A 26,159-nucleotide genomic window follows, 5' to 3' on the forward strand; every position below is an offset into this window, starting at 1 on the left:
AAATGACTTTGTGATATCACAGCAAATCTATATAATTGTTATTTTCTATTTCACTCTTTTAATCCAAAAACCTAATCAATTATTGTGCGTTTTGAATGTGAAACCTCGCCATGTTTGATTCTTTTGATCAATAACTAATGAAGGTGAGGAAGTGGTGCAAAAGTCTTCGCCTCAGGTTCCATCTGCTGAGTTTGGGTTTTCAACCCAACCTGCAGTAACAACACAGTAAACAGTGCGAAATACCAGTGTTGTGTTTAATCGCTGCAGACTGTCTCAGACACACAGAAAGCGGTGTTAATCCAACTGTTGCCAGGAGACAAAAGCAGACTTTATTGCCACAATAGGAATCTTCAAACACCAGAACACATCAGCACTTACACATGGAACAAAGTGGTAGAACATGAGTTGTAATGAAGAGCAGGGAAACTAATTATGAGTCTACAACACTTAAAGGTGACAAATCCAGGACAGTAGATGTTTGGCTCAAATACGGATTTCACTGACCTGGTGTACAGATGAAACATGTGCTCGCTCCTGATAATAAATAATGATTGATTATAGGCAGGCGGCAGAGACATTCGGAGTATGTGCTCAAGCTGTTGTCCACTTCAAGTATATTTACAGAATAAAGGCCTTTCCCACCCACCCCCCCGACACAAATTCACGGCAGTGCAGTGAAAGTGCAAGAAAGACGACATTCAACCGACTGTCTGCAGCAGCAACATTTAGGATACAGGATCTACTGAACGTATGTCACACCACAACATCTGAGCTCACGTGTGCACCCTTTTCACTGTTCTATAATGTAAAAATATGATTGGTGGGTTTCTGGACGGGATTCAGAATGTGGCAGCTCTGACGCAAGAAACGTGTGTGAGCACTAAGGCAGGTGGAGATGTCACCATTCCTGGCAGTATCAGCGTGAGATCTAGGTAAAGATCAACCATGATGAGGTCATTGTTTATAACTAATAATATAAGAGATCAGTGCTACACCCTTAATGTTCAGGAGGAGTCTCTTCCCAATATTCAGTTTCAGGAGGAACCAATGTGAAGAGACATAAGATCATTAGGTCAAACCAAAGTAAGAAGGAGAGGCCAGAAGAGACAACGAAGCTGCCTCGTCGCACCAGTCCACCAGTGTTACACCGAAACAGCTGTGGCGACCCCTAAAAGGGACAACCCAAAGTGGTAGAAGTTAAAAATGTAGGTAATGGACAAAAGGAGGAGATTACGGATTACAAAAAAGATCTCATATTTTTCACGTTATGATAGCTCATAAACTGAAATGTGGAAAACTGAAAAGCAGTTCTCTGTTTCATCATAACATTTGGAATTCAAACTAAAGGGGAACAGACCTGGAATGTTTGATGTCCTCATATTTGTGAGCACAAATAAGATAAAAATAAACAGTTGTAGCAGATGGTTCAAATCTTCCATCTTCAGATGCTAATGAACATGTCTTTACTAACAGGAATGATGTGATCCGTGCAGATGATGTCATTGTGTCCTGTTCCATGAAATTATTGAATATATCTTTGCATTTTTCAAAAAATAAATGTCAAGCCAACGACAAGAAGGTAGCTAACAGAGCTAATGATGCTAACGAGGAAAACAGCAGCAGTTAGAGTGTGTGTATATGTGTGCTTGTGTGGAGCAGCTTCTTCTTCTCTATGCTCATCGGTACCTCTGTTTTTACAAGTGAGTGGGGCCCCGGCTGTGATGCTCAGGAGGTGGTGCTGTCACCAGGCTCCTCACGTAGACACGCGGGTTTCTCAGTCTCCCTGAGTTTGGAGCGGAAATGGGTAGTGGGGGCGGAGCCACAGATCCAGGTGGCATAAGCGGCTGCACCTCTTGTGCTTTCACATCCTCTTCCTCCTCCTCCTCCTCCTCCTTTGCCTCCGTCCTCTTTGTCGTCTTCTCTGGAAACCTGGAGGTGTCTTGTGACCCCAGAGCTCCAGTGAAGGAGGTGCTACTCGTAGGTGTGTAGGAGGCAGGTCGAACTCCACCAGGTTTAGACAAGGCACCAACACGGGGGTGGACAGGCTCTGGAGGGGCAGGGGGGGCAGGAGGGGAGGAGATGCTTTCTAGAGAAGAAATGCTCTGGTTCCAGGCTCTCTGCAGGTCAACAGGGATTATTTTAATAGCTTCCACAGAGACACAGGGGGGAGGAGAACCCATGCCAGCCTTCCATGGGAGGTGGCAGTCTGAAGTGGGGGGTGAGAGGGGGGCAGGATCTGGTCTTGGACTCTCATTCAGAATTGCTGGACCTAATGGAGGAGACAGGCTCATAGGGGTCTTCTTCAAGTACTGCTTCCATGTTTTTTCATGAGCTCTCACCTGACTTTGGTCGCTGTTTCGGCGTCTCGACTTTACGAGCGACAAAGACGATCCCAACATCTTCTTCCTTCTCAGGGCCTGGTGTTCCCTGTTTCTCCTCCTCAGATTCCATAGGCACCCCCACAGAATCTGAACACGGCGGATTTACATGAACCACAATCAATAGCAAACCAAACCTGAGCTCATTTGATTGGTAGAATATCAAGTGTGTGTTAGCTTGTGAGTTGACTAAGCACGGTGTTAAACCCAGATGAACACGTGCCGTAATAAATACCTTTAATCTATGATTAGTGGGCAAGAGATTTAGACTCAAACACTCTGGGATTATGGGTAATGTAGGCATACAGCTTGTTTTTTACCATTTTCATGAGCCAAACTGCCCACACACAATTTCGCCTTGTGTGTTTGGCAGTGTTTTATCCACGAATGGGAAGAATTTGAAAAGTGTGACGAATACTCACTTTTATCGTGCCAGCTGACGTTTCGTCGTGGTTTGTCATCTCCATCATCTTTGCTGTCAGACCCACGCCGCTGTGAGAGGAAACAGGAAGTACATAAAGGATAAACAGTGTCCCCTTCCAACAAGCAGCAATTGTAAAGGTGTAGTGTTTCCTCTGCCCTAAATGTGTTTGTAAGTGTGTGTGTGTTTGAAGTGTGTGTGCCACTGTCATGGCAACGTTTGTTCACCTTCTTCAGGCTGCGCTCTTTCTTATGGCGTTTATGACGGCTGGATTTGAACGTCTCCATTCGGCTCTTCATGTTCCGCTGAAACACCTCTCGATCCTGACGGTCTTGGCGTTCTGTCAGCCCCCCGGGCATGAAATGACGACTGTACTGCCACTGATACTGTACATTAACGGACAAGACAAGAACACAGCAACATTAAGTATTACAGCTGATTATCCCCGCAGGAAGGAGTGCCACTTTTTCTGAGGTACTACGAGCTTGGAGTAGCTTCTCAATGCTACATGTGCTAATTGGATCTTCAAGCTCTGGTATAGCGGCTGGATAAACGTATAAAGCCCCAATATTAAGACAATGGTACACATGTACTGTATATGCACGTATACATGGGTCACCTGTCTCCTGGGCTTGTACAGGTTCTCTGTCAGGAAATGGTGGGTCTCCATGTCTTCTTCTACTTTGGCTCCAGGGATGTTATCAATCACCTGAAGGTCCAGACACACACCACTGCCATTCTCACGCCTGCAATACAGTGAACGTCGCGCTAACTTCGATGCTATTGTGCACCTCAAACACACCGGAGAAACAAAACTCTGAAGGTGGCATTTCACCAGACGTGGAAACAATCAACGTTTGTTGTTTCTGTTTGGCATCAACTTTGTACGAATGACAAAGCAGAAATGCAGTAACAGGTTATGGTCGTGTGACTCACAGGTAGTTGGTGACGTTGGTAAACGATGTTCTGCTGGCCATGGAGGGCAGAGACAACCTGGCAGAGGTCAGCACGTTCCCGCCCTGCATGCACACACTTGTTCTCGTGAGGACTCACCAAGACACCCACCCTCAAAGTGAGGACTGCTCCATCCCCTTTACCTGGTCGATGACACTGATGGCGTCCCTGATGTTGATCTTCTGATACGCCTCCCACAATTCACTCTTCCTGTAAACGGACTTCCTGAGCAGCAGCTTACTGAGGTAATTCTTATCAAACTGTTCCCACCTGACAGACAGAAGGACAGAAAGACACAGTAATACAAACAGACAGACAGGAGAAGAGAGAGACAGACAGAGAGACAGACCAGACACACAAGAAAACAGAAAAGCAGGAGGACACAGAGAGACAGAGAAAGATGGACAATCAGCCTGGTCTATATTATCATTATCATATGGCATCTGTTGTCCATCCCAGGAAGAGGGATTTCTCCTCTACGGCTCTCCCTCAGGGTTCTTCTTTCACCAAGACATTATCCGGCCCTTAGAACCCTCTGAGGTCAATGATGTTTTGTGATTTGGCACTAATTTCACAACCAACCAATAAGATTCTTCTGCTCTAAGCCAAGAATGAAGGAGATCCTGACTTTGGTGAGTCACTGCCTCCTCCTACTGACAGATTTCTGTAACTACAACAGTGTGAGGGATCTGGACTGCACGTGACAGTTCTGTACGTTACTTGATGTCACTGAGACGTCAACCTGATGACTCACTTGTCTCTCCAGTGGTGGTACCCCTGCAGCCCTGCGACGTCCTCCACTGCTGTCAGGATGTGGTCAAAGGCCTGAAAAGAAACACACAAGCACACATGCATGCACGCGCACAAGTACGCAAACAGAAACCCACATTAATGTTGTTGCACAGTTGTACATATTACTGAGCTAACTGTGTTTAAGTGCAAATGCTAATTTAGCAGTCCTGTAAAGCTATGGCACCTTTTACGTGTGTGAGTGTGTGTGTGTGTGTGTGTGTGTGTTCTACAGTTTCAGTGTTAAAATGAACACGGAGGAAGGGATCTGACCCTCTCGTGGATCTCTTCATTGATTGTAGGCTTCCTGCTGGTAGAACGAGGAACCTTGAGCCATTTAACCAGTGGTTTGATGGTCAGGCCCTACGATGTCACATGGTCGTGGTTAATGATCATGATGGGGACAGAAAGTGTGATGGCTGGGGATTTTTTTCCCCTACCTGAAACATGACGGTGAAGAAGACAACCACAATCGTTGTGGCAACAAAGTAATCCTTGGCTTTCACTTGAGTGCCATCCAATAGCACCACCAGTGCGAAGGCTACTGCCCCCCGCAGGCCACCATATGACATTACCACCTGGTCAATCTTGTCTAACGGGATGAGGCGGAAACGGTTCAGAACCCAGGTCTGTCCAATCACACCTGCAGTGCAGGAACAGAGCAGAGACAGCGTGCTGAGATGTGTCCTCCTCAACATTCCAGGAGACACACATATTTCTTTTAATTTTAGATTTTCCTCAAAATCTTCATTTATAGAAACTACGAACATTGTCAAAATTGTAACATGTTGATATTTTTCCCAGAACACAAATCTGAGCATGCGTGAAGACAGTCATCTTTTTGGGACTGAGGGACGGTGACTCACCAACTGCTCTGAAGATGAAGATAAAGACGAGGGTGCAGGACACCAGGCCCGTGTCCCAGGCCCACTTGGACTTGTCCACTGCTGAGATCCCCAAGAAGATGAAGATAATGGTCTCAGCAATGCTGGCCAGAGTCTTCATTGTATATTTGACTGTAGTCCGAGACTTCTGGGAAATGTTGGCCTCCACATATTTATTTGCACCAATCCCACAGAATGTCATCCTGAGTGAGAACATTAAAACCCACATCAATTTCATCTTACAAGGTAGCATGAAGCAACCGTGACAACAAGTCACAGAAGCTGAGTACCAGTACGGGTCAGACTGGTGCTGCTGGTGGTGCAAACTTACGACAGAATGGCGGACAATGAGAAAAGTTCCGCTGTCAGGTAGGCAAGGTAAACCAACAGGAAGATAAAGAGAGGCTCAATGATGCGGACCTTTTTGGTGAAACGAGTGATGAAGCCAAGGAGGACAGCAAAGACGAGACCAACCAGAGTCCCCCCGATACTGACAATAAGGAAGGAGGCTGCGGAGGAGGAGGAGGAGGAGGAGGAGTCAAGTCAGTAAGGGTGTCTCCATGCCGGCGTACAAAGTTTGGTGCAGATCCCAAAACTGGTCCTGGTGAGAACCTTCTGCTGTTGCTCCCGTTGACTTACCGACTCCCTTAAAATAATCTGTAGTCTGAACATTTCCGGGACCAACTTCCACAAAGGAGATGTAGACTTTATATAAAACCTGGTGAACACAGAAGGACAGACGTAATTGCTCTGTTTATGACAGTGTGTCGGTGTAAGAAGAAGGGACAGAAAAAATCAGCGGAAGTGACGCAACATTGTGAAAATCAGACTTCTTAATGGATGACTCTGCAGAACAGAGCACCTGCTGACGCTAACCTTAGCAAGGGCAGGTAGTCTGACCTCTGACAGGAAGTGACAAGGTCATTAGCCTGATGGGGTGCTGAGTGTGGAGCTTAAAGAAAGTGGCTAAATAAACATGGAAACTGAGCTCAGAAATGCTGGCAAAACCAATGGACAGAATCTTTCTGAACAAAAGAGTCCCGGGAAACACGCCGTGGCCCTTGGTGGCGTAAGTGGGTCGACATCTGAGCCTCCATCTCTGGATCTCAGGGGAACTGCAGGTCAGAGCTGCAGCATTCCCACACTTTAGTGGATTAGCTCATATTCTGAGTGCTGCAGAGGATTAGAACCCTGCAGGGTTAATCTGCTCATGAAAGATTAATCTCGTCTTTCTTAAACTCCACACACTCGGCAGTAGTGCGACACGATACAGCTGGTTACCACGGCGACGTGCGTGTTGACTGCGTGGCTCACCACAGTGACGGCGTCGTTGACCAGCGACTCTCCAAACACAATGATAAATAGTGTGTCATTGATGTGGACTTCCTCAAATACAGCCAGAACTGCCACCGGGTCCACGGCCGAGATCAAGGCGCCAAACAACAGGAAGTCCATCAGGTCTGCCTGGACGCGCTCATCTGTGCACACGCACACATGCATAAAAAAAAACAGATTTCTGGTGCTGGACATGATAGGAGTACAAACAGGAAGTGCACTGACATTCTGAGGACGCGTCAAAGTAAAAATGAAAGGGACTTTCTACTTTGAAGTGTCTTCAAAAATGATTTCCAAATGTGTCTCCTTCTCAGATTTTTGTGAAAAGAGTTTCAGTCACGTTCTGTTCTAAATCATGCCCCCTGTGGCTCGGGTTCTGCTCTGATTCAGCGTCAATAACTAAAAGCAACAAACAAGTCCAATAATGAAAAGTTTGGTATGCAACTGCTTGCTGACCTATGACCCCAAGCAGTTTGGCGGCGTACAGGCAGAAGCCGGTGCAGAAGGCGTTCCACAGTGTTCCAACCACCGCGTACATCAGGATGGCTCCCAGGTTGTCAAAGAAGAGGCGAGCTGGCATGAAATATCCAGCATCACCCACGATGGTCGGCAGCAGGAAGAGGAAGAAGAGGGCCGGGTCCAGCTGGTACAGCTGCTTCTTATTGGCTATGAGGACGACGCCGCCCAGGGCCAGACCCAGCAAAATCAGCACGCAGCTTTCAGGAACCACCGTGGTGAATCGCTGAGAGAAGTGGAACACTGTGGGGACAAAGAACAACCAGGATGACAACCATCACATGTCCATGTTTCATTTGACACTGCTATTAGCTCATCTTACAGAGAAACATTGGGCATCAATGTTTAAGCTGCTTAGAAATCTGATAAAGACAATTCAACAGTTCAAAACACGCGGTCCGGCTGAAATAAGAGCTGCCTGGCGGCGCTGACGGCACATCCTGCCAGGTCTGGATCTGGTTTTGTTGTGAAACCTCTTTCTTTGCTTTTTTTTTTTTAATGAGACCATTTTGTCACGTCCTCAGAACTTCAAAGGTGTGATTGAGGGTGAGGGTCTGGGAAGTCAAAACCTGTGTAGCTTCCTGCTCAGCAGCAGTGAAGCATTATGGGAAAGAAACCTGTGCTGTGATCAGAAAGATCAGGTCATGTTTCATGTTCTGTGATCTCTGGGACGAGTTCTGGTCCTAAACATGGACCTGGCTCCAGTTTCTATTATATTATATTATATTATATTATATATATTATATTATATTATATTATATTATATTATATTATATTATATTATATTATATTATCAGATATTTTTGTGTGGGAGAATTAGGTTACATCTACAGTAACTTGTTACATTGTTTATTTGTTATTAAAATGAATAAATGATGATGATATTTTAAAGATTACAGTAAAATATGAAACAACACATGAACCAACAGGTGACGGACACCTGTCCTGTGTTATGGTACTGGTACTGGTACTGGTGCTACCACCACAGAACCAGGTGCCTTCTAACTCCCAAACAAACCAACAAACTGAGTCCAAACTTACAGATTTTGGCGAAGCTGGCCACCAGGAGCCAGATAGCGATGATGTAGGGCGTCTGGACGTAGCTCCACTCCCACTGGACCACCCGGTACCCGCCGCCGTGATGATGATGCTGCGGTTCCGCCTCATCTTTTCCTGCCGTGGGTCGAGCCGGGTCCTCCGCGGCGGACCGGGCCAAAGCGACGCCGGCACCCGGGTGTTCTGTCTGCAGCACCTGGAGGGGGAAGCGAGGTGACGTGGAGGGCGACAAGCCGAACTCGGGAGGCTGTGGAGCAGCCGTCCCGGCGCCGGGTCCGGACAGGTCCGCCGCGGACACCGTCAGCAGGAGCAGCAGCAGCGTCACACCGAGCGGCCGCATCTTCGCCCGCAGACAGCGGCGCCACATCCGCCTGCAGGGCTTTATAGGTGGACCTCCAGACGGAGAGGACACGGAGGAGGGGACGCCGGGGCTGCTCACGTGACCGCCGAAACATCCCGTCGTTGACCTTTGTCCCCCCCCGACGCTGCAGCCAGTCACATTCCGAATGTGGTTCAGGAGCATCTGTTGCCCAGAGAAGGTTTTTTTTTTTTTTTTAAAAAACTAAAAACTAAAATCTAATTAATTCGTCTGAACCGCTCCACACACGCCAGCTGGCGGGACGGGACTGGAATCATCAAAACACACCACACACACACACACGCACACACGGGTCACTGTGATGAGACCAGAGAACCTTCACCTGACCTCCAACAAGAGGTCTCACATATTTACAGGGGCACTCAAAGTCTTTCATAGTGTCAGTTCTTTCTCCTTTTCCTTCGCTCTGCTCCATCTCTGTCCGTCAGCAGGTGCCCCCCCTCCATGGGAGCCGGGTCCAGCTGAGGGTTTCTACCTGCTAACGGGAGTTTTCTTGGCTTTCTGTCCAGAGTCACTGTATAAATAATGCTAAATTGAATTTCTTCTAGTACTTTGTTTAGCTTAATAATAAAATCAAAGGGAAGGCTTTGGAATTTAAAAAAAATCTTTATTGGTTGTCTTTAAATTAAAACTTAATCTGAAACAAGTTTCCCAGAATTACACACATACTTGGCACATACATGTCACATTCAGGACACACATAGAACAGAAAACTTTAATATCACATGACTTGAATCACAGCCTGATTCAAACAAATTTTGCCATGAGGAGAATAATAAAACATTGAATTCTTTTCCTGTGTTTGCAAGACTGGAAAGCAGACAAGTCTCAGTAGCTCCTCCTCTCTGCTCCCGTCTCCAGGAGTCTCCAGGTCTGGACTTCTTAGAGACCGTCCTCCGGAGGCCGCTGGCCCATAGGGGGCGCTGAAGCTCCGCCCTCCCAGATGTGAAGGAGGGGAAATCTAGAATATATATATATAATTTTCTTTTTACATAATGTTATTATCAACGCCATTTTCACTTAATAGTATGTACCTACATTAAATCTAAACTATATAAACATCATTCCCACCAAGTGACTCATTCAATGGTGAATTTCCACTGACAAGACAGACTGGAATCACTCATTCACTCATTTTCTACCGCTTGTTCCTCCACTGAGGGTCGCGGGGGGGGGGGGGGGGGGGGGGGGGGCTGGAGCCTATCCCAGCACAATGGGCGGAGGCAGGGTACACCCTGGACTGGACGCCAGTCAATCGCAGGGCTAACACATACAGACACACAACCATTCGCTCTCACACTCACACCTACGGGCAATTTAGAGTTTCCAATTAGCCTAATCCCCAATCATGCATGTCTTTGGACTGTGGGAGGAAGCCGGAGTACCAGAGAGAACCCGCACAGGCACAGGGAGAACATGCAAACTCCACACAGAAAGTCCCCAGGCTCAGTCCCAACCGGGGATCGAACCCGGGGTCTTCTTGCTGTGAGGCAACAGTGCTAACCACCACACCACCAGACTGGCATCATTTAGTCTATTGATAGAATTCTGTGCTCAGAAAGATCAGCATGGTGGCCCATCTAGAGGAAGGGAACCGCATCGCGGTCAGAAGGCACAATGAAGAGGTAGATTAAAAAAAACCCCGTCAGTTTCAACTAAGATCATCAACTGTGTGACATTTTGAACCATCAAAGCGGGGACATGATGATTATGAAATTGTGGAATTGAAGTCATTTTCCAACTGTTGATTCGAATGCTTCTACTGGAGGAGGCAGTGAAATCTATCAGAAGATCAACCCCACCAAGAAGTTTTTCACCAGCCGCCAGCGCCGTCCAGTCAAATTCTGTCTTCCGTCTTGTTGTTGAGTCCCAGAGCCTGAACCACTTCCAGACTAAGACCACTCTTCAGAGTCCTCCTCACTGAGACACACACACACACACAGACATATTGTAAATGTAATAACTACATCACCAGAGAAAGTCTCTACCCTTCATAATAGGAACATGTTAGACTGAACCCACACCCACAACAGTGAATGTATCAACCCATCACAGTCTCCCACCGAGGCCTCGCTGACCTTGGGCTTCCTGACTGGTCCCACACCACTGCTTTATTTTGAATGAAACCGGGGTGGCAGAGCACTTTTGATTCATATTTCATCACAGAAAATGGAACATTGACCAGTCGGCGTGTGTTTGTGTGTAATCGTGTGTCTGTGGGTGTGTGCAATATATGAATCTGAACCGATAATCAGCTGTTTTGGACACACGGCAGCTGTTGCTTGATAACATTGAGGTCGTTCAGAAGGTCACCCTCCTCACCGTCCCTCACCCAGTGAGTTGGACCTGGAAACCCCCGGTACTCACATGACTTTCTATTGACCCTGGAACGTCTGCGGTTCTTGGGGCTGGACTGTCTGTCTGAGGGATTCTGCGTGACAGACTGGACCAGTCGGTCCATGATCTCATCTGTGGCGTCGTTTTGGGTGCTGTTTCCGTCCTCCCTGGCTGCAGATGGACTCACCCTTCCGAGACCTGAAAAGCCAGAGTCAGAAGCTGAAAATGATGTAGTGTCACATGATGTAGACCAGTGTCTGATGAGGTTCTGGTCTGGAGAACCATGATGTGGTCTGCAATGATCTGCATTCAGGTGCAGATGTAACTTTAGACGACAGATGTGTGAAGAACATGAGCACCGCTGGGATGAGGTCTTACTGCGGACAGCTCTGGAGCGCCTCAGTCCTCCCTGCTGGACACTCAGACTGGTGCCGGTGGTCAGGAAGTTCTTCATGTTTTGGTGCTCTGCCTCCTGACCCGTCTCGTCCTCTGCTGCCAGGGAGACGGGGGACAGGTTGTCCTGCCAAGGCACTGCCCCTGAAAACTTCTCTGTCTGAGACGCAGGAAGGAGAGAAGATGTTTCTGTTTCTTCCAGTTTGTAGAGAAGGAAGAGCAGAGATGGACCAGTGGATCGGGAGGTCACCATTACCTCTGTGATCATCTTGCCTCTCGTCTTGGTCCTCTCTCTGTGAGCCGCCCGTTTGTGTTTGCGGGTCAAAACCCGTTCTCTGGTGGTCCGATACTCAAGAGAGAACTCGCTGATGATCCGACAGAACGTCGTCACTTTAATGTCCCGAACCGTGGAGGACGGCTGACCCAGGAACAGCAGGAAGGAGTGGAACCTGCAGGAGGAGGAGGTGAGAGAGTGGAGGTCCATGTCCAGGTGTTGGACCCACATTTGTAGAATAGACTACCTGTTGATGACTCTCCTGTGGACCACCTTCAGAACAATGATCCTCTGTGTACAATCCTTCAGGAACTCTGTCAACTTGTTCTTCAAGGCCACTTTGGTTTCATGCTTGGCCACCATCTTCAGGTTGTCCCATGATACTTTGCAGCGTCTCTCCAGCTGTACCAGGTTCTCTGCTAGCACCTCAAAGTCCACCTGACAGCACAAGCTGCTAGGTCAAAAGTCTCCCCCACTCAGATTTAATCAGTGTTCCATGCACTACACTACAATATCAGATGAACCACAGAGGAATAAAAATTACTTTAGCAGAGCGGGTGATGGCGGGGATCTCGGAGTAGACGTCAGAGGATTCTGGGTAATTTTCCACCACCTGACTGCACGTGTGATGCAGCAGAGACTGACGATGAACTGTGTCCTTCACCTCCACAACCTTCTCCAGGTAACTCAACTCAAAGCCTTTAGCCTGCGCGCACACACACACACACACACACACACACACACACACACACACACACACACACACACACACACACACACTAATTAAAGCTGTAGTATGAAAAACAGGCGGTAATCATGATCTGTTTTTGAATCAACAATAGACATTCTGTGTCTGTGTGTGTGTTATCGGGTCCATCAGGGTTTTAGATTATTTCTCTGATGTGCTGCTCACACAACTGTCATGTGACCTCCATAGGTCATGTAACTGCAAGTCAGGGGAGATACTCCGTTGACTTCAGAGGGAGAACCTCACGTTCCCCAGCAGATTCTGATGGGTGATTCGATTTAATGGTTTGTTCTCCGCTGTTACTTACAGGAGGAGACCTAATGTGTCAGTCTAGCTAGCGTCTACTGGAAGGAGCTTTAAGAAAGGTCAACATAGTAAAAAAAAAACCTTTTATTCTAATAAGATGATTTTGGACTATAACTGTTGATCATCAGAGCTGACAGCTGTAGCTGCTAAATCTGTGTGTGTGTGTGTGTGTGTGTGTGTGTGTGTGTGTGTGTGTGTGTGTGTGTGTGTGTGTGCGCTCACATTGGAGCTGTTGAGGAAGTTTCCAATGGCGAGAAGTGTGGCCAGGATCCTCCTGAAGGTCTTATTGAAGGCTAGCTGCTCCATGCCCAGCTTTAGGTCAAAGAGCGGCTCTGCAATTTCCTGCAGGATGCACAACGTCAAGGCCTTCCCATGATAACCCACAACAACCCAATCTACAAAGTATTGGCTACAATCCAGTGGACCGATAGAGACATAAATTTGAGCTCATCACAAACAAACAAACATTTTAGTATCTGTGTGTTTGTGTGAAAGAGAGAGACAGACCTTCTCCAGGGCCTCATAGTTGAGTTTGAAAGCCCAGAGCTGCAGTCGGGGGATGAGGGCACTAATGGAGGCCAGGCTGAGCAGGAACTGCTCAGCTGTTCCCAGAGGAACATCAGGATTGGCCATCTGAGCCTCTTGCATCTTCAGTTTCTCCTCCTCTGTGGGGACCATAGTCAGAATTTTCTGCTCGACACAGAAAGAGGGGGTGGTTAGGTGTAACTAGATCTAGACATGGATCTAACTACAGCGGTCTGAAGGCAACCATACCTCGATCCCTTCCTTGCTAATGGCAAACTCATCAAAGTTGAGGATGGCGGCTTTAATGACATGCACCGCTGGTAGCACAGTCATGCCGATGTTGATGGCATTGCTCCTCTTTGGGTCTAGAACCAGAAGCTCAGACTTTTTGGTTTCGGGCCCTTTCTGCACAGAAACATCCTATTAGTTACACGGGCCAAGCACAGCACACCCCAAGAAGGGATGTTAGGACTATTGGCCTGATTGTTTTTCAAAATGCAACTTTCTTTTGATGATAACAACGGTCAGTGACACATATTGGCCTCTAGAGGGGGCTCTGGTTACATTTTCAGCCTTTCTCCCGCAAAAACTTAAAATCAAAATCATCAATCTATCGGTGCAACATTCTTGCCAAACCTTCCCTGGACTGGTCATAGTGACAGGTTGTTACCTTGGAGACAGGCAGCTCCTTGGCCTTGGACTCAAACAGGTGTTCCAGGCGGGCTTTGTCCACTGTCACCTTATCTAGTGACGCCCAGACCGTGCCCCGACCAAAGCGACACTTGTGGGGGGCATCAGCCTGCCTCAGTTCCCTCCAGAACAACTTTACCGTCTTTTTCTTTTGAGTGGGAGCAGAGGGGGCCCCAGGAGGAGGGGGAGGGGGAGGAGGACCTAGAACACCTGGTGGAGGAGGAGGTGGAGGGGGAGGAGGAGGAGGAGGAGGAGGAGAAGCCAGGAGAGCTGGAGGTGGAGGGGGAGGGGGGGCGGGGGAGGTGGAGGTGGAGGGGGAGCTGGTGGAGCACCCAGGCCAGCACCGGGAGGAAGAGGAGGAGGAGCAGGAGGAAGGCCGGAAAAGCAGGAGGAAGCCGAAGCAGAGTCAAAGGTATCCATGTCCAAGACGTCAATGTCTTCCTCCTCCACCAGGTCAGAGAAGTCCAAGTCTTTGATGCGGAGGGCTGATCCACTTGGCTGCAGCTTATCCCAGGGGTCAGGGCTGCAGGGGGTCATCTGGCAGGTCTCCATGCGTAAAATGTGGCCCCCCACATCGATGCTATTCTGCTGCCTGAGGCTACGGCTCTGAGGGGGAAGGACGTTTAATTAATGCTATCTGACCCACAGAAGCACTCTGGAGAGGTTTTCAAATATCAGCTCAGCCAACTGGCGTTATTACTGCAGGACACTGGTTTATTACTGCAGGACACTGGTGTTATTACTACATGAAACTGGTGTTATTACTGCAGGACGCTGGTGTTATTACTGCATAAAACTAGTGTTATTACTGCAGGACACTGGTGTTATTACTACATGAAACTGGCGTTATTACTGCAGGACACTGGTGTATTACTGCAGGACACTGGTGTTATTACTACATGAAACTGGCGTTATTACTGCAGGACACTGGTGTTATTACTGCAGGACACTGGTGTTATTACTACATGAAACTGGCGTTATTCCTGCAGGACGCTGGTGTTATTACTGCATAAAACTAGTGTTATTACTGCAGGACACTGGTGTTATTACTACATGAAACTGGCGTTATTACTGCAGGACACTGGTGTTATTACTACATGAAACTGGTGTTATTACTACAGGACGCTGGTGTTATTACTGCAGGACACTGGTGTTATTATTACATGAAACTGGTGTTATTACTGCTGGACACTGGTGTTATTACTGCAGGACACTGGTGTTATTACTGCAGGACACTGGTGTTATTACTACATGAAACTGGTGTTATTCTTGCAGGACGCTGGTGTTATTACTACATGAAACTGGTGTTATTCCTGCAGGACGCTGGTGTTATTACTGCATAAAACTAGTGTTATTACTGCAGGACGCTGGTGTTATTACTGCAGGACACTGGTGTTATTACTGCTGGACACTGGTGTTATTATTACATGAAACTGGTGTTATTACTACTGCTGGACACTGGTGTTATTACTGCTGGACGCTGGTGTTATTACTACATGAAACTGGTGTTATTACTGCTTGACACTGGTGTTATTACTGCTGGACACTGGTGTTATTACTACATGAAACTGGTGTTATTACTGCTGGACACTGGTGTTATTACTGCTGGACGCTGGTGTTATTACTGCTGGACACTGGTGTTATTACTGCAGCTCTGTCTTCTGTTAATGTCAGCAGAGATGCACGTGAGTGTGACTGTTGAGAAAGACCACAGAGAAAGAACACAGAGAGTGTGTCGCGGGTGTGTATTAGAACCTTTTGCCTCTCAGCCAGGCGGGACAGAGCTGCCTGGGCAGACCCTTCCAGGCCCTCTAGCTCTGCCCTGCGGGAGGCGCTGTGTTCGCTGGGGCCAGAAGGTTCAAACCAGCTTCCTTTGAGGCTGTTCAGACGCTCAAAGACTCGGCCCAAATCTCCAACTGGGAGCACAAAAATAAAAAGAGGTTTCAGTCATTTCACCTGCTTTTAACAGTTGTTTGTTCATCTCTTAACATGCTGAATACTCATCTATACATGTCAGTCAGTCAGTCAGTCAGTCAGTCAGATAGATAGATAGATAGATAGATAGATAGATAGATAGATAGATAGATAGATATAGATAGATAGATAGATAGATAGATAGATAGATAGATAGATAGATATGCTTTAATCACTGCAAACATGAAAATAAAAATGATTTAATTTGCATCAGCTTGTTTTTTTTCTTTAGAAAAGGGTTAAAATCTGCTCATCTGCTTTTTTAATTTGTTGATTTTGGCCTCCTGTGTGACCAAAGCCTTGATTTAGGAGAAAACACTGACCAGGAACCATTCCCTCTTCTGTGGCATTGGAGGGAGGTGTGGTTGGACTTAGAGGAACTGAGGAGGAAGAGGTTCTGGAGTACAGCATGTCCATCATGAACTTTCTGTCATTGGACAGACCGCTGACAACCGCTGCAGATACACATGTCAAAATTACACATCAGGAAGTTGAGGAGTACCTTCCACAATAAAAGCATTTGCTGATTTATTTGTCCATAGTGCTGCAACATCATAAATAGGTGCAACGCTATCCTTTACTAACACCTGACCTCCACCAGGTGGCACACGATCTACACAGAGCTTCACTGTCTTACATGGCACAGACAGGTACAGAGGATTGTGGGTAATTCTTACCTGTATCACTGTGGTTGTCTGAGTGTCCATTTGTGTCCAGAACAGGTGAACCTTCAGGAGATTCACATACATAATCACCATTTACCATATTTACCATATCAGATTATTGATCCACAGCTTGTTTTCCCACTACAGCAGCTCTACCTGGTAAATCCTCAGGTGGGAGTCCTTCGCCCTCCTCCGCCGGAGGAACGTCCTGGGTTCTGATTTCATCAGACAAAGGCTGCTTGGCCTCACTGAGGTGTTTGCTCTTTCTCTTTTTGTCCCACTGTGCAGCTGCCAGGCTGCGCAGGAAGGTGTCTCTGCAGGGGGGGGACAACGGCAGGGACGACATAAGACAAAGCTTATAGGATGGAATCCACAGAGATGCAGAGGTCATCGAGCATGACATACCAACAAGGTTAGCATCCTGAAAAACCATCACACACAAGAACAGAGAATCACACAGAAAGTCAAAATTCTGCTGGTTTGATTATGAAGCAAAAGACCCGTGGTGAATTCACCCTCATGTTGTGTTGGGCAGATTATTATAGAAGTTTACCTTGAAAAGGGTCACACACCCGAACACAAACCACGCGGGTTACACAGAGCAACAGAGGAGCAGCGACAATTCATCGGTTCGTGGATGTGATAGCGTCTCCACCTCAAACCTGATCACCAGCAATTAGAGTGCACCCAACAGAAACCAGAGCCCCCAGCATAAACACACACACTCACACACACACACACACACAGCAAAGTCCTGTTGGAAGCAGCAGAGCCCAGCCGTTCTCCCTCCATCTCCCAGCATGCAGTGGGGCCGCAACAGTACTTACTCAAACCTCCTGAGTACAGGCTTGTCCAGATTTACACTACAATCATCTGAGCTGCAGAGATACAACACACAGCTGAGGGGGTACACAAACATACGGACACACATACTCATGCAGTCACACTCACTCTATCAGACACACATGCACGCAAACGCACGCCACCACACATCCATGCAGTCCCACACACATACAGCAAAAGTCACATACACTTGCACACACACAGACACTAAAACACACATGTACACATAGACACACAAGTGCACACACATTCAGCACACAAACATGCATGCACAAACATGCTCCCAAGGTGGGGAGAGGTCCGCTGGAGCCATCTAAAGTGGGGATCTATAATATCAATTGAATGATTGATAAGCTCATCTATGGAAATAATGTTTATTATTGATTTCTGTGCTGAACTCTGCCACAAACAAAACAAAGATTTTTATTCCATCGAGAAAAAGATTATCAATCATCCAATCATCTATTAATCAACCACTCGGCTTTTAATCAATCAATCAATCATCGATCAATCAATCATCTAGCCATCCGTCATGAATCATCCAGCACACTAGTTTCGGGGGAGGGGCCAAGACATTTCTGTGAGGGCATCGCAGTTCATCACAACAGATTTCCCAGCAGGCTCAAGAATCATGGTGGGGAGCGATCGGGTCAGACACTTACCAGAACAGATCCACCTCTGCTGAGCTGGGGGAGGAATGGGGGGATAAGATGAGAGGACATAAGATGAGCAAAAGATGGGACGGGAGAGAAGATAGGGGTAAAAGAGGAGGAGCACTCCTACTACTACGGTAATAGTGAGAAGAAGAAGAAAAAGGAGGATACTTAAAAGAGTAAAGACAAATGGGTCAAATGGGCAAAACACTGCAAGTTGTGAATATGTTACCATGTTACCACAGTCCCTCAGTAAACCCAGCTAACTTACTTGAAACTGGTTTTGGACTCTGTGTGACTGCTGGACTGTTGTGGATCCGACTGGGATGACTTCTGCTGGGGGACACTGGAGGGGCTACAACACAGACGGTAAAACACAAGCACACGGCGACACACACAGCAAAATCAGTCGTTAAATCATTATCATGTTCCATCACAGTATGACCATAATATATTTTCAGCACTGTGATCAAGATCAAACGACATAGTTTTTAACCAAAATTTAATAATAACAACATATTGTGCAAGTATTTTGACATCTGCCAGGCAGAAACAAGCAGGGCTAAATTTGAGCAATCAAGTTCATTCCACAGCGCGTTTGAACAGATTGGAGGAGTTGAGGGCCAAGAGAAGAGTAACAAGCAACAAGGTCTTTGAGAAGGAAAAGAAGTTTAACTTCTGAAGACATCCTGCGGGGGGCGCTGTCTACACATCTGGTACCCACCTGGTGGGGGCTGACGACTCCTCAGAGTTGGTTTTAGAGAACAGTCGGGACTTTCTGCTCAGACCCAGAGCTGACATATGGTGGCTGAGAAAAGAGCGACCCCTAGTGGCCAACACCAGAAGAAGACAAAGGAAAGGACACCAGAAAACCAAAACCCATTAGAGGAAACAAGAAAGGAACCGGAACCAGAACCAGAAGCCCGACAGACCAAGACCAAACTGTTCATGTCAGTTCATTTGGACCTCATGTCCACAATTCAGAAAACAGGATGAACTCACGGAGGCTTCGGTTCTTCTGTGGTGGTGGCACCATCGGGGGGCACCTGGCGCTGTGGAGGAGATGCTGGAGGTGATCCAGCAGAACTGGGAGATGAGGGAAAGGGGTCATCGGCCAGCGGGGATGGAGCCCTCCTGCTGGCCTCAGGCGTGGGGCTGGATAAGGAGGTGGAGGCCGTGATAGGGGGGCTTGGTATGTTTGTGACGGTAGGAGAGACATCAGGGAGCATCTGGCTGGACAAACGGCGACTCTTTCTTCCCTCCTGCTCGCTAGCAGCCATCTTTCTTCTTTCTTTACGCAGCTGAAAGGACGATTCATCCACCTCGCCGTCCTCGTACTTCAGAGCATTCTGCAACACACACGCACACTCTGAAGAAACGTCTCTTTGAATTACTTCTTCTGTGGTGGGATCTGTCACCTCGTAGATGGTGAATTGGGTCCGGAGGTCGGGCTCCGTCCTCAGGTTCTTCATGTGTTTCTCAATAATTTTTTCCAATCCCAACTGTTCCAGGCTGTCGGTGACATCATAGAACGAATCCTGATCTGGAAGAACTGCCAGGGTCTGAGTGGTTGGGGGGAAGGAAATAGTGGGAGATGGGAAAGTGGGGGCAGAAGGTGAACTAGGGTTACCGGGGTAACCATAGGTTCTGAATCACAGGCTTCTGATTATCAACCTTATTGATTAGAGTCATGCCGAACATCAGCAGCTCCGTGTCGGACCCATTTCTCTCCTTCAGGACATCCATGATGTAACTCCAGGGTCTCACACCTGAACGGTGCAGAGTGGGCGTGGTCAGCAGCATCTCAGTTCTAACATGGTACGATGCGTGTGTGTGTGTGTGTGTGTGTACCTCGCTGCGTGTCTACAGCGTTGACAGCGCTGATAAATCGCGGACTGTTGGACTCTGAATACTCCACGAAAACGATGAGAAGCTTGAGAGACGTTTTCACCAGCAGGCGAGACTTCACAGAGGAAAGAAACAACAGCGGTCAGGCTCTGAACACCACATAAAAGATGACATGAGCTGGATCAGACCCGTCTGGACTGACCGGACTTCCTGTGAGGGTGTAGAGCCACTGCAGAGTCTCGTTGTGCTGAATCACACCGTTCATGCCGTCGACAAACAGCATGATCTGACTGAGCGCTAACGGAAGGATGGCGAGGTTAGCGTCTTTAGAATTCTGTTCCTGGACTCTGTGTGGGCGGAGTCTCACCTCTCAGGATGTAGTTTTGGTAGTTGTGGTCAGCCTCAGCGCCAACTTTAATGAAACACGTCAACCCTTCGGAGGCCACGAACTCTGGAACCAGGTCTTTATCATCCTGCAGGTGAGCACACAATAGAGCCAGATGAGATGTTGACGGGAACAAGCATGTACATCAGTTCAAGTTTTCACCAACTACTTTTTAAGGACTATTTTTCAGAAGACCAGAACAGGCAAATACAAGTATTGTGCTTGTGTAACTGTATTCGACTAAATTTAAACAAACCTTTGAGTGTAGATCAATGAGAACACACACACATAATCCACCAACAGTCCACAGATAAGTGACACATGTAGGTTCTCCTTATTCCAGGTCACAGTGATCCATCAGAGAGTCAACAGGACCGATAAAAGAACCTGGAGGATGTGCCTGATCTCATTCAAGAGGCTCCTCCAGCTTCTTTTGTCTCTTCCAGTTGACTCTCCAGTTTGACTTTAATGGACAGAATATGTCGCCGCACAAAGCAGCACTAAGGAAGTTTCACCTGGAATAGCTGCTTTAGGGAGAACAGCGACCGTCTGAGTTCTGGACCCTGAGAGTTGTACAGCTTCTCTGAAACACATGGGGACAGCAAAATCTGCACAATCAGTAGGAAAATCAATAACCAATCGTATTCACAGAACAGCAAAACCGACATAGCTCGACCAACAAGCAGGGACACCAGTCACATTCATTGTTCTCCGATGCTGCGTGCTAACTCTGTTAGCTTAGCTGTCAAGACTGATTTTAGTTAGTAAATGTCAGTATAAAATGTGAGAGTGCATCTGGGTACGTTGCCAGGAAACAGCAGACAGTTGCCAGGGGGCTACGATGTCATTACCGTGAGCTGAGTGGACAAGTATTTCACAGGAGGTTCACGCATGTCTCACCTGAGAGAAACCACTGAGACGAAGATCACAAGGATCTATGCAGCGGGATACGGGCGGGCGAGGGGGTCGGCAGGAGGTCAGCATTGCGTAATATGCTCTGACTCAAACTTAAGTTCTCGTACTCTGAAACTGCTTTCCAACATGTGAGGACTCCTCCCAGACATCTGCTGTCCATCAGACTCGGAAACTTCAGCCCAGCAGGACAAAAACAGGTCAAAGTTTGAGAAAGAAAATCTATACGAGAGCTGATCAATCAGCGGATGGATGACAGCCCATCTGCTCTCCCAATCACAGCCCAGCTTCTGCTCCCCACACCCCCTTTAAGAACGTCGCAGAAATCTTCATCTGATGAACAGATAAGAATCCTGGCGACCTTTGACCCTGACTTTTAACCTGTGACTGCCAGAGGCCCGAATAAATGAGAGGACCAGAACATCAGCCAATCCCATCCAAGCTGATCATCATTCCGGAAAGAACCTCCTGACCACCATCACCAAGGTGATCTATTAGTTTGATCACCTCACAGAGAGACAGATTTATTTAACCTCATGAGGGAGATAACACTCCCTCCTGCCCCTCCTCCTCCCCCTGCAGGTCCAAACACGACTAACCGTCAAATAACAATTCCCAAATCAAGACCTGAGCGGATCAACTGATCATCATGTTCAGACTGATCCTGATGAAAGTTAAAGATCTTCTCTGAGCAGAGAAGCCTCACACCGAGGAGAAGATCAAACTCCATCTTCATCATCAGAGGCAGCCGTGGTGTTTGCATCAAAGTGGTGTAATCTCAGTAAACTGGCTTTAAATCCACCCAGAAGGCAAAACTTAGATTTAGGTTGCTGAATGGGAACACTGGCAGACCTGGGAATACTACAAGAACTGCATAAGACAGGAATACTGGGGCGCTTTATACAGAATTTGTGGCATTCCTGGATTGGTGAATTTCAACACTTGGAGAGTTGGGAAATGATCGTGCTCACATCAGAAACATGCATGAACTGCGCTTTATGGGAAATGATGATGCAGCACAACAGGAAGTGAGAGTTGACTGGGAAGTGCTGCCTGCTGACGGAGAGAAGAAGAGTCATCACGGTTCAGTCGGAGAGAATTACCCATTATGGAGTGAACGCGGACGGAAAGCTGTGTCCTCAGGATCAGGACGGGCTTCTTCCCTTTTCTGTGGAAAAGATAACAAACAGCTGAGCATCTGTTTAAGAGCACGGAAATGATGCGTTATCATGACAACGACAATAAAGAAGCCCATCAAAGAGTGAAAAACAAGACAGTCGTTAAGAAACATGCAAAAAAATTCCATCCCGTCACCCGTTTAGACAGAGAAATGAGTGAAAGACAGGCCACGCCCATTCAGCCAGCCCTCCTCCCCATGACTCCACCCACTGCTGACCTACTACCATGGCAACATTCTTCTGACTTGAGCCAGAGAGGGAGGAGCAGAGCAAGACAGGCAGACAGACAGACAGACAGGCAGGAGGCAGGCAGGCAGGCAGGCAGACAGACAGGCAGGCAGGCAGGCAGGCAGGCAGACAGGCAGGCAGGCAGGCAGGCAGGCAGACAGGCAGGCAGACAGACAGGCAGGCAGCAGGCAGGCAGGCAGACAGGCAGGCAGACAGACAGACAGACAGACAGACAGACAGGCAGACAGACAGACAGACAGACAGACATCTGATATCTTCAGAGTTCTTACATCACGTCTTCATAGAAGTTCTCCAGCTCATCTTTCTGCTCCAACAGAGACGAGTCCAGATCCAGGTAGTTCCCATTAGGAGACACCTGTAGAGTGCAGTCCTCCAACTGAACACACACACACACACACACACACACACACACACACACACACACACACACACACAGTGGCCCAGTTATGAGTAACAGCTTGAAGAACCTGACTGATGAAGCTAATTTGTTTCATCTGCAAACAAAACTGTTTCAGCACGCCAACAATGGAACACCAGAACGAAAGCAGCAACAAAAGAAACATAAACAAGAACAACAAAAACAAGAACAGCAACATAAACGGCAGCACCACCAACAACAACAACAACTGACTGATCTGACCAGTCGTCATTTGCATTTATTTCAGGCGCCTCCAGCAGCACATTTGCAGTGTTAGCATGGCTAACAAACCAACCAACAGGCTGCTGGAGATGAAAGAAGAAGAGTGCATCTTAAATTCTATAACCCAGTGGATGAACCGTGATCTTCCCCACTCCTGCCTTCACAGCCACGAGGTTGTGGGTGCGACTTCCCCCCCAGGGCTACCTCTCCCTCTGTGTGTGTGTTTAACTCAATTTAGCATCTAAGCTCCTGAAAAGTGGCTTTTAGGGCGTCATTCCAGGGTAATGATGTTGCTAGCAGACATTTGACCTCTTATCTGAACAGAGGAATGTTCCTTTGTGTTCAGTGAGTCCAGAGTTACAACCGGCCACACAATGACTCAAGCTCATTTATGAACCGATCACCTGTTAATTGATCAATGAATCCAACCAGGTTAATCGCGCTGCCTAGAATCACCCTTTGATGTTCGTCTTTCAATGAGACGTCTGTCTTCCAACAAGGTCGAGACCGCAGTTCTGGTCCCAGAACCAGCAGAACCGCATTCTTCCCAGCTGAGCTCCTCCCTGCCAAAACATATCAGCACCATCCATGAAAGCGACGTCGGCAGCTGCAGGTGAAGCTCTCCCGTTTCATCCAACATTCTGCACTTTCTCCGTCATTTACAAACGCCGTGGCTCCGCCTCCTGACCTTTATGGACCAGACTCCGGTACCATCGAGGCTCATATCAGGGTGTTCTGGCTCCGGTGCCCATTGTTTAGAAACACCATACATGAAATACAACTTAGCATTAGCATAAGAGGCTCGTGTGAGCAGTTGTGTAACAAGCTCCTGTTTTTGTAATGTTTCCGGTGTCAAACAAAGCTGAGTGAATGAATGAATGAATGAATGAATGAATGAATGAATGAATGAATGAATGAATCATCCTGCAGCTGCTGCGTTCGTGCCTGACAGGAAGAGTCTGCACTGCTCTTATCGGTGCGCCGCTGTTAGCATCACATCCGTCCAGCTTATCTCCTGTTTACAGGAACCTCCCTTCCCCTGCCATCTCTCCCTCCTGCCACATGCACGAGGAGAAACAGGAAATGTCCACAAAGCATTCAGCAGCGACGTGCTCGCATCATCTCGTGGGTTTCAGCCCCCCCCCCCCCCGGGCCCAGGGCATGCTGGGAACAGCGAGGAGGTGGTGGGCCCCCGGTGCTCGGATCTTCCTCTGATGGAGAACACCAACAAGAACGGAACACTGCTCAACGTTCTGAGGGAAAATGGCACGAAGTGGGAACCACATCACAGTCGGGAGGTCACCGTGGCAACCCGCGGTCCAAACAAACCAAATGTCTTCAGCATTCTGCACCGTCGTGCCGATTTTTAGGAGTATGACGTGTGAAACAGAGCAACTCGGCTGCAGAGCGGATGAGAGGCTGCGGAACGTCGGCTCAGATCTACTCATCCATATATAACGACCACTGTGATCAGCTCACTGGGATCATCAATGATACTGAATTAGCTACTCAACACGTTTGATCGTTAAAGAATTGATTTCTTACTGAAGTCAACAGTCCATAGATGCGAGCTCCTCGGTCACATGATCAACCAGACTGATCCACGGGTGAAGTCACTGACGGATAGTTATTAAGTAAGTTAGTTAGTAAGTTATTATCAAAATTAACCCGCTGTAGATGACAAATCCAAGCTAATCGATCAAAACTGATCGATATGTTTAAACAAAAGGTGTCATTGTGTTGGTTTTGGGATCCCACAGCAGCGCCTAGTAGGACCACTCCAGATGTGGTGGACTCAGCTTAAAGAGAAGAAACCACTACATAGAACCACGTTCTCCTCCTTTATCTTCTTCTTCCTTCTTTCCTGTTTGACTACACTTTAAAAATATTCTTTTTTTGGTGTATTTTAATCACAAATACAGGCAGCTACTTCCTGTTGAAGCGGGCTTCATTTTTGGACCTCATTAATGAGTGGAACATGGTGGGCCTGCTCCTCTTGGGTCCACATAAATAAGAACACAAGTTCATGTTGGTGCCGATGACATCAGAACCAGTTTCATCCCAGTCCAGTCTGCGTGTTTTGGTTCTGACTCACGCAGCTAAATTTGGACAGAACCACCACAGGAGCCCACTGGCACCATGGACCACATCCAGGCCAGTTCCAGATCCAGTACCAACCTCCTGGTTTCAGGTTCGGATCTACAGGATTTTTACTCTCAAACTGAAGAACAGCTGCAGCGCAAATGTTGCAGAATTCCAGAGGGATGGAAAACTCTGGAGTATTAAATTGAAACAGGTGATCAGTCCGATCACTGACTCGATCCCTCTGGGGCACTCAACATCTGAACATGATCGCAATAAATCTGCTGTCAGTCGGCTCGGAACACACGTCTGTTTGACACGTGACGGGTCCAGTTTTAGAACAGTTCTTCATGAAACCGAACTGGTCTGACTTCTAAACGCGTCCAGGATCCCAGGATCAGGACCGACTCTGACCCACCTTCAGAGGCGCCTCCAGGAGCTTGTGGATTCCGGCGACCTGCTCACTCAGCGGGACGTTTTCTTCCAGAGGGATCGTTGGAGGTCTCCGAGGTTCGGGAAAATTGGTGCAGATAAACGGATCCGAGTCGTCCAGGTACTGGACCCGGCACACGATAGAGGTCATATCCGAGGAACCGCGACCCAAGAGCGGCCGACAGGCTCAGAGTGATCCTTAGTGGAGACGACTGAGGTCGGAAACTTTGAGCCAGTGTGAAGTTCACCAGGCTGCAGGCGCGAGCATCCGGTAAGCCTTCCAAAATAAGAGCATAAAAGCGGGAGGACCTTA

General features: G+C 47.6%; 2 protein-coding genes and 1 long non-coding RNA gene across 4 annotated transcripts; 1 reads left to right on the plus strand and 2 right to left on the minus strand.

Moving 5' to 3' along the window:
* Nucleotides 1–233: 233 nt before the first annotated feature.
* slc9a5 (solute carrier family 9 member A5) lies at nucleotides 234–8,872 on the minus strand. Its single transcript, XM_057023500.1, has 16 exons — nucleotides 8,319–8,872; nucleotides 7,218–7,520; nucleotides 6,741–6,904; nucleotides 6,066–6,144; nucleotides 5,758–5,935; nucleotides 5,409–5,629; nucleotides 4,983–5,185; nucleotides 4,816–4,905; nucleotides 4,508–4,578; nucleotides 3,897–4,023; nucleotides 3,736–3,818; nucleotides 3,419–3,545; nucleotides 3,027–3,185; nucleotides 2,801–2,870; nucleotides 2,340–2,468; nucleotides 234–2,269 (listed from the first exon to the last, which is right to left on the minus strand). The coding sequence occupies exons 1-16, from the start codon at nucleotides 8,854–8,856 to the stop codon at nucleotides 1,695–1,697; spliced, it is 3,117 nt and encodes a 1,038-aa protein (XP_056879480.1). The 5' UTR covers nucleotides 8,857–8,872; the 3' UTR covers nucleotides 234–1,694.
* Nucleotides 2,649–6,413, plus strand: LOC130520487 (uncharacterized). Of its 2 annotated transcripts, XR_008948875.1 has the most exons (5): nucleotides 2,649–2,939; nucleotides 3,036–3,998; nucleotides 4,213–4,385; nucleotides 4,520–4,620; nucleotides 4,778–6,413. It is a non-coding gene; the product is annotated as an uncharacterized LOC130520487 (long non-coding RNA). The 2 variants fall into 2 exon arrangements; XR_008948873.1 differs by lacking the exon at nucleotides 4,213–4,385.
* Nucleotides 8,873–9,298: 426 nt separating the features above from the next.
* fhod1 (formin homology 2 domain containing 1) lies at nucleotides 9,299–26,096 on the minus strand. Its single transcript, XM_057023377.1, is given in 29 exon segments — nucleotides 9,299–10,632; nucleotides 11,080–11,247; nucleotides 11,428–11,602; nucleotides 11,699–11,891; nucleotides 11,964–12,154; nucleotides 12,261–12,422; nucleotides 12,993–13,112; nucleotides 13,278–13,460; nucleotides 13,545–13,700; nucleotides 13,966–14,277; nucleotides 14,280–14,591; nucleotides 15,741–15,901; nucleotides 16,283–16,414; nucleotides 16,637–16,687; nucleotides 16,781–16,938; nucleotides 17,452–17,502; nucleotides 18,130–18,153; nucleotides 18,392–18,475; nucleotides 18,845–18,946; nucleotides 19,123–19,469; nucleotides 19,539–19,682; nucleotides 19,795–19,889; nucleotides 19,972–20,083; nucleotides 20,171–20,265; nucleotides 20,336–20,441; nucleotides 20,869–20,936; nucleotides 22,369–22,433; nucleotides 22,962–23,068; nucleotides 25,833–26,096. Coding segments are annotated over 29 exon segments (4,122 nt in total). The 5' UTR covers nucleotides 25,998–26,096; the 3' UTR covers nucleotides 9,299–10,549.
* Between the last annotated feature and the right edge of the window lie 63 nt (nucleotides 26,097–26,159).

The sequence above is a fragment of the Takifugu flavidus genome, chromosome 2, assembly GCF_003711565.1.
Source record: "Takifugu flavidus isolate HTHZ2018 chromosome 2, ASM371156v2, whole genome shotgun sequence".
Lineage (NCBI taxonomy): Eukaryota > Metazoa > Chordata > Actinopteri > Tetraodontiformes > Tetraodontidae > Takifugu > Takifugu flavidus.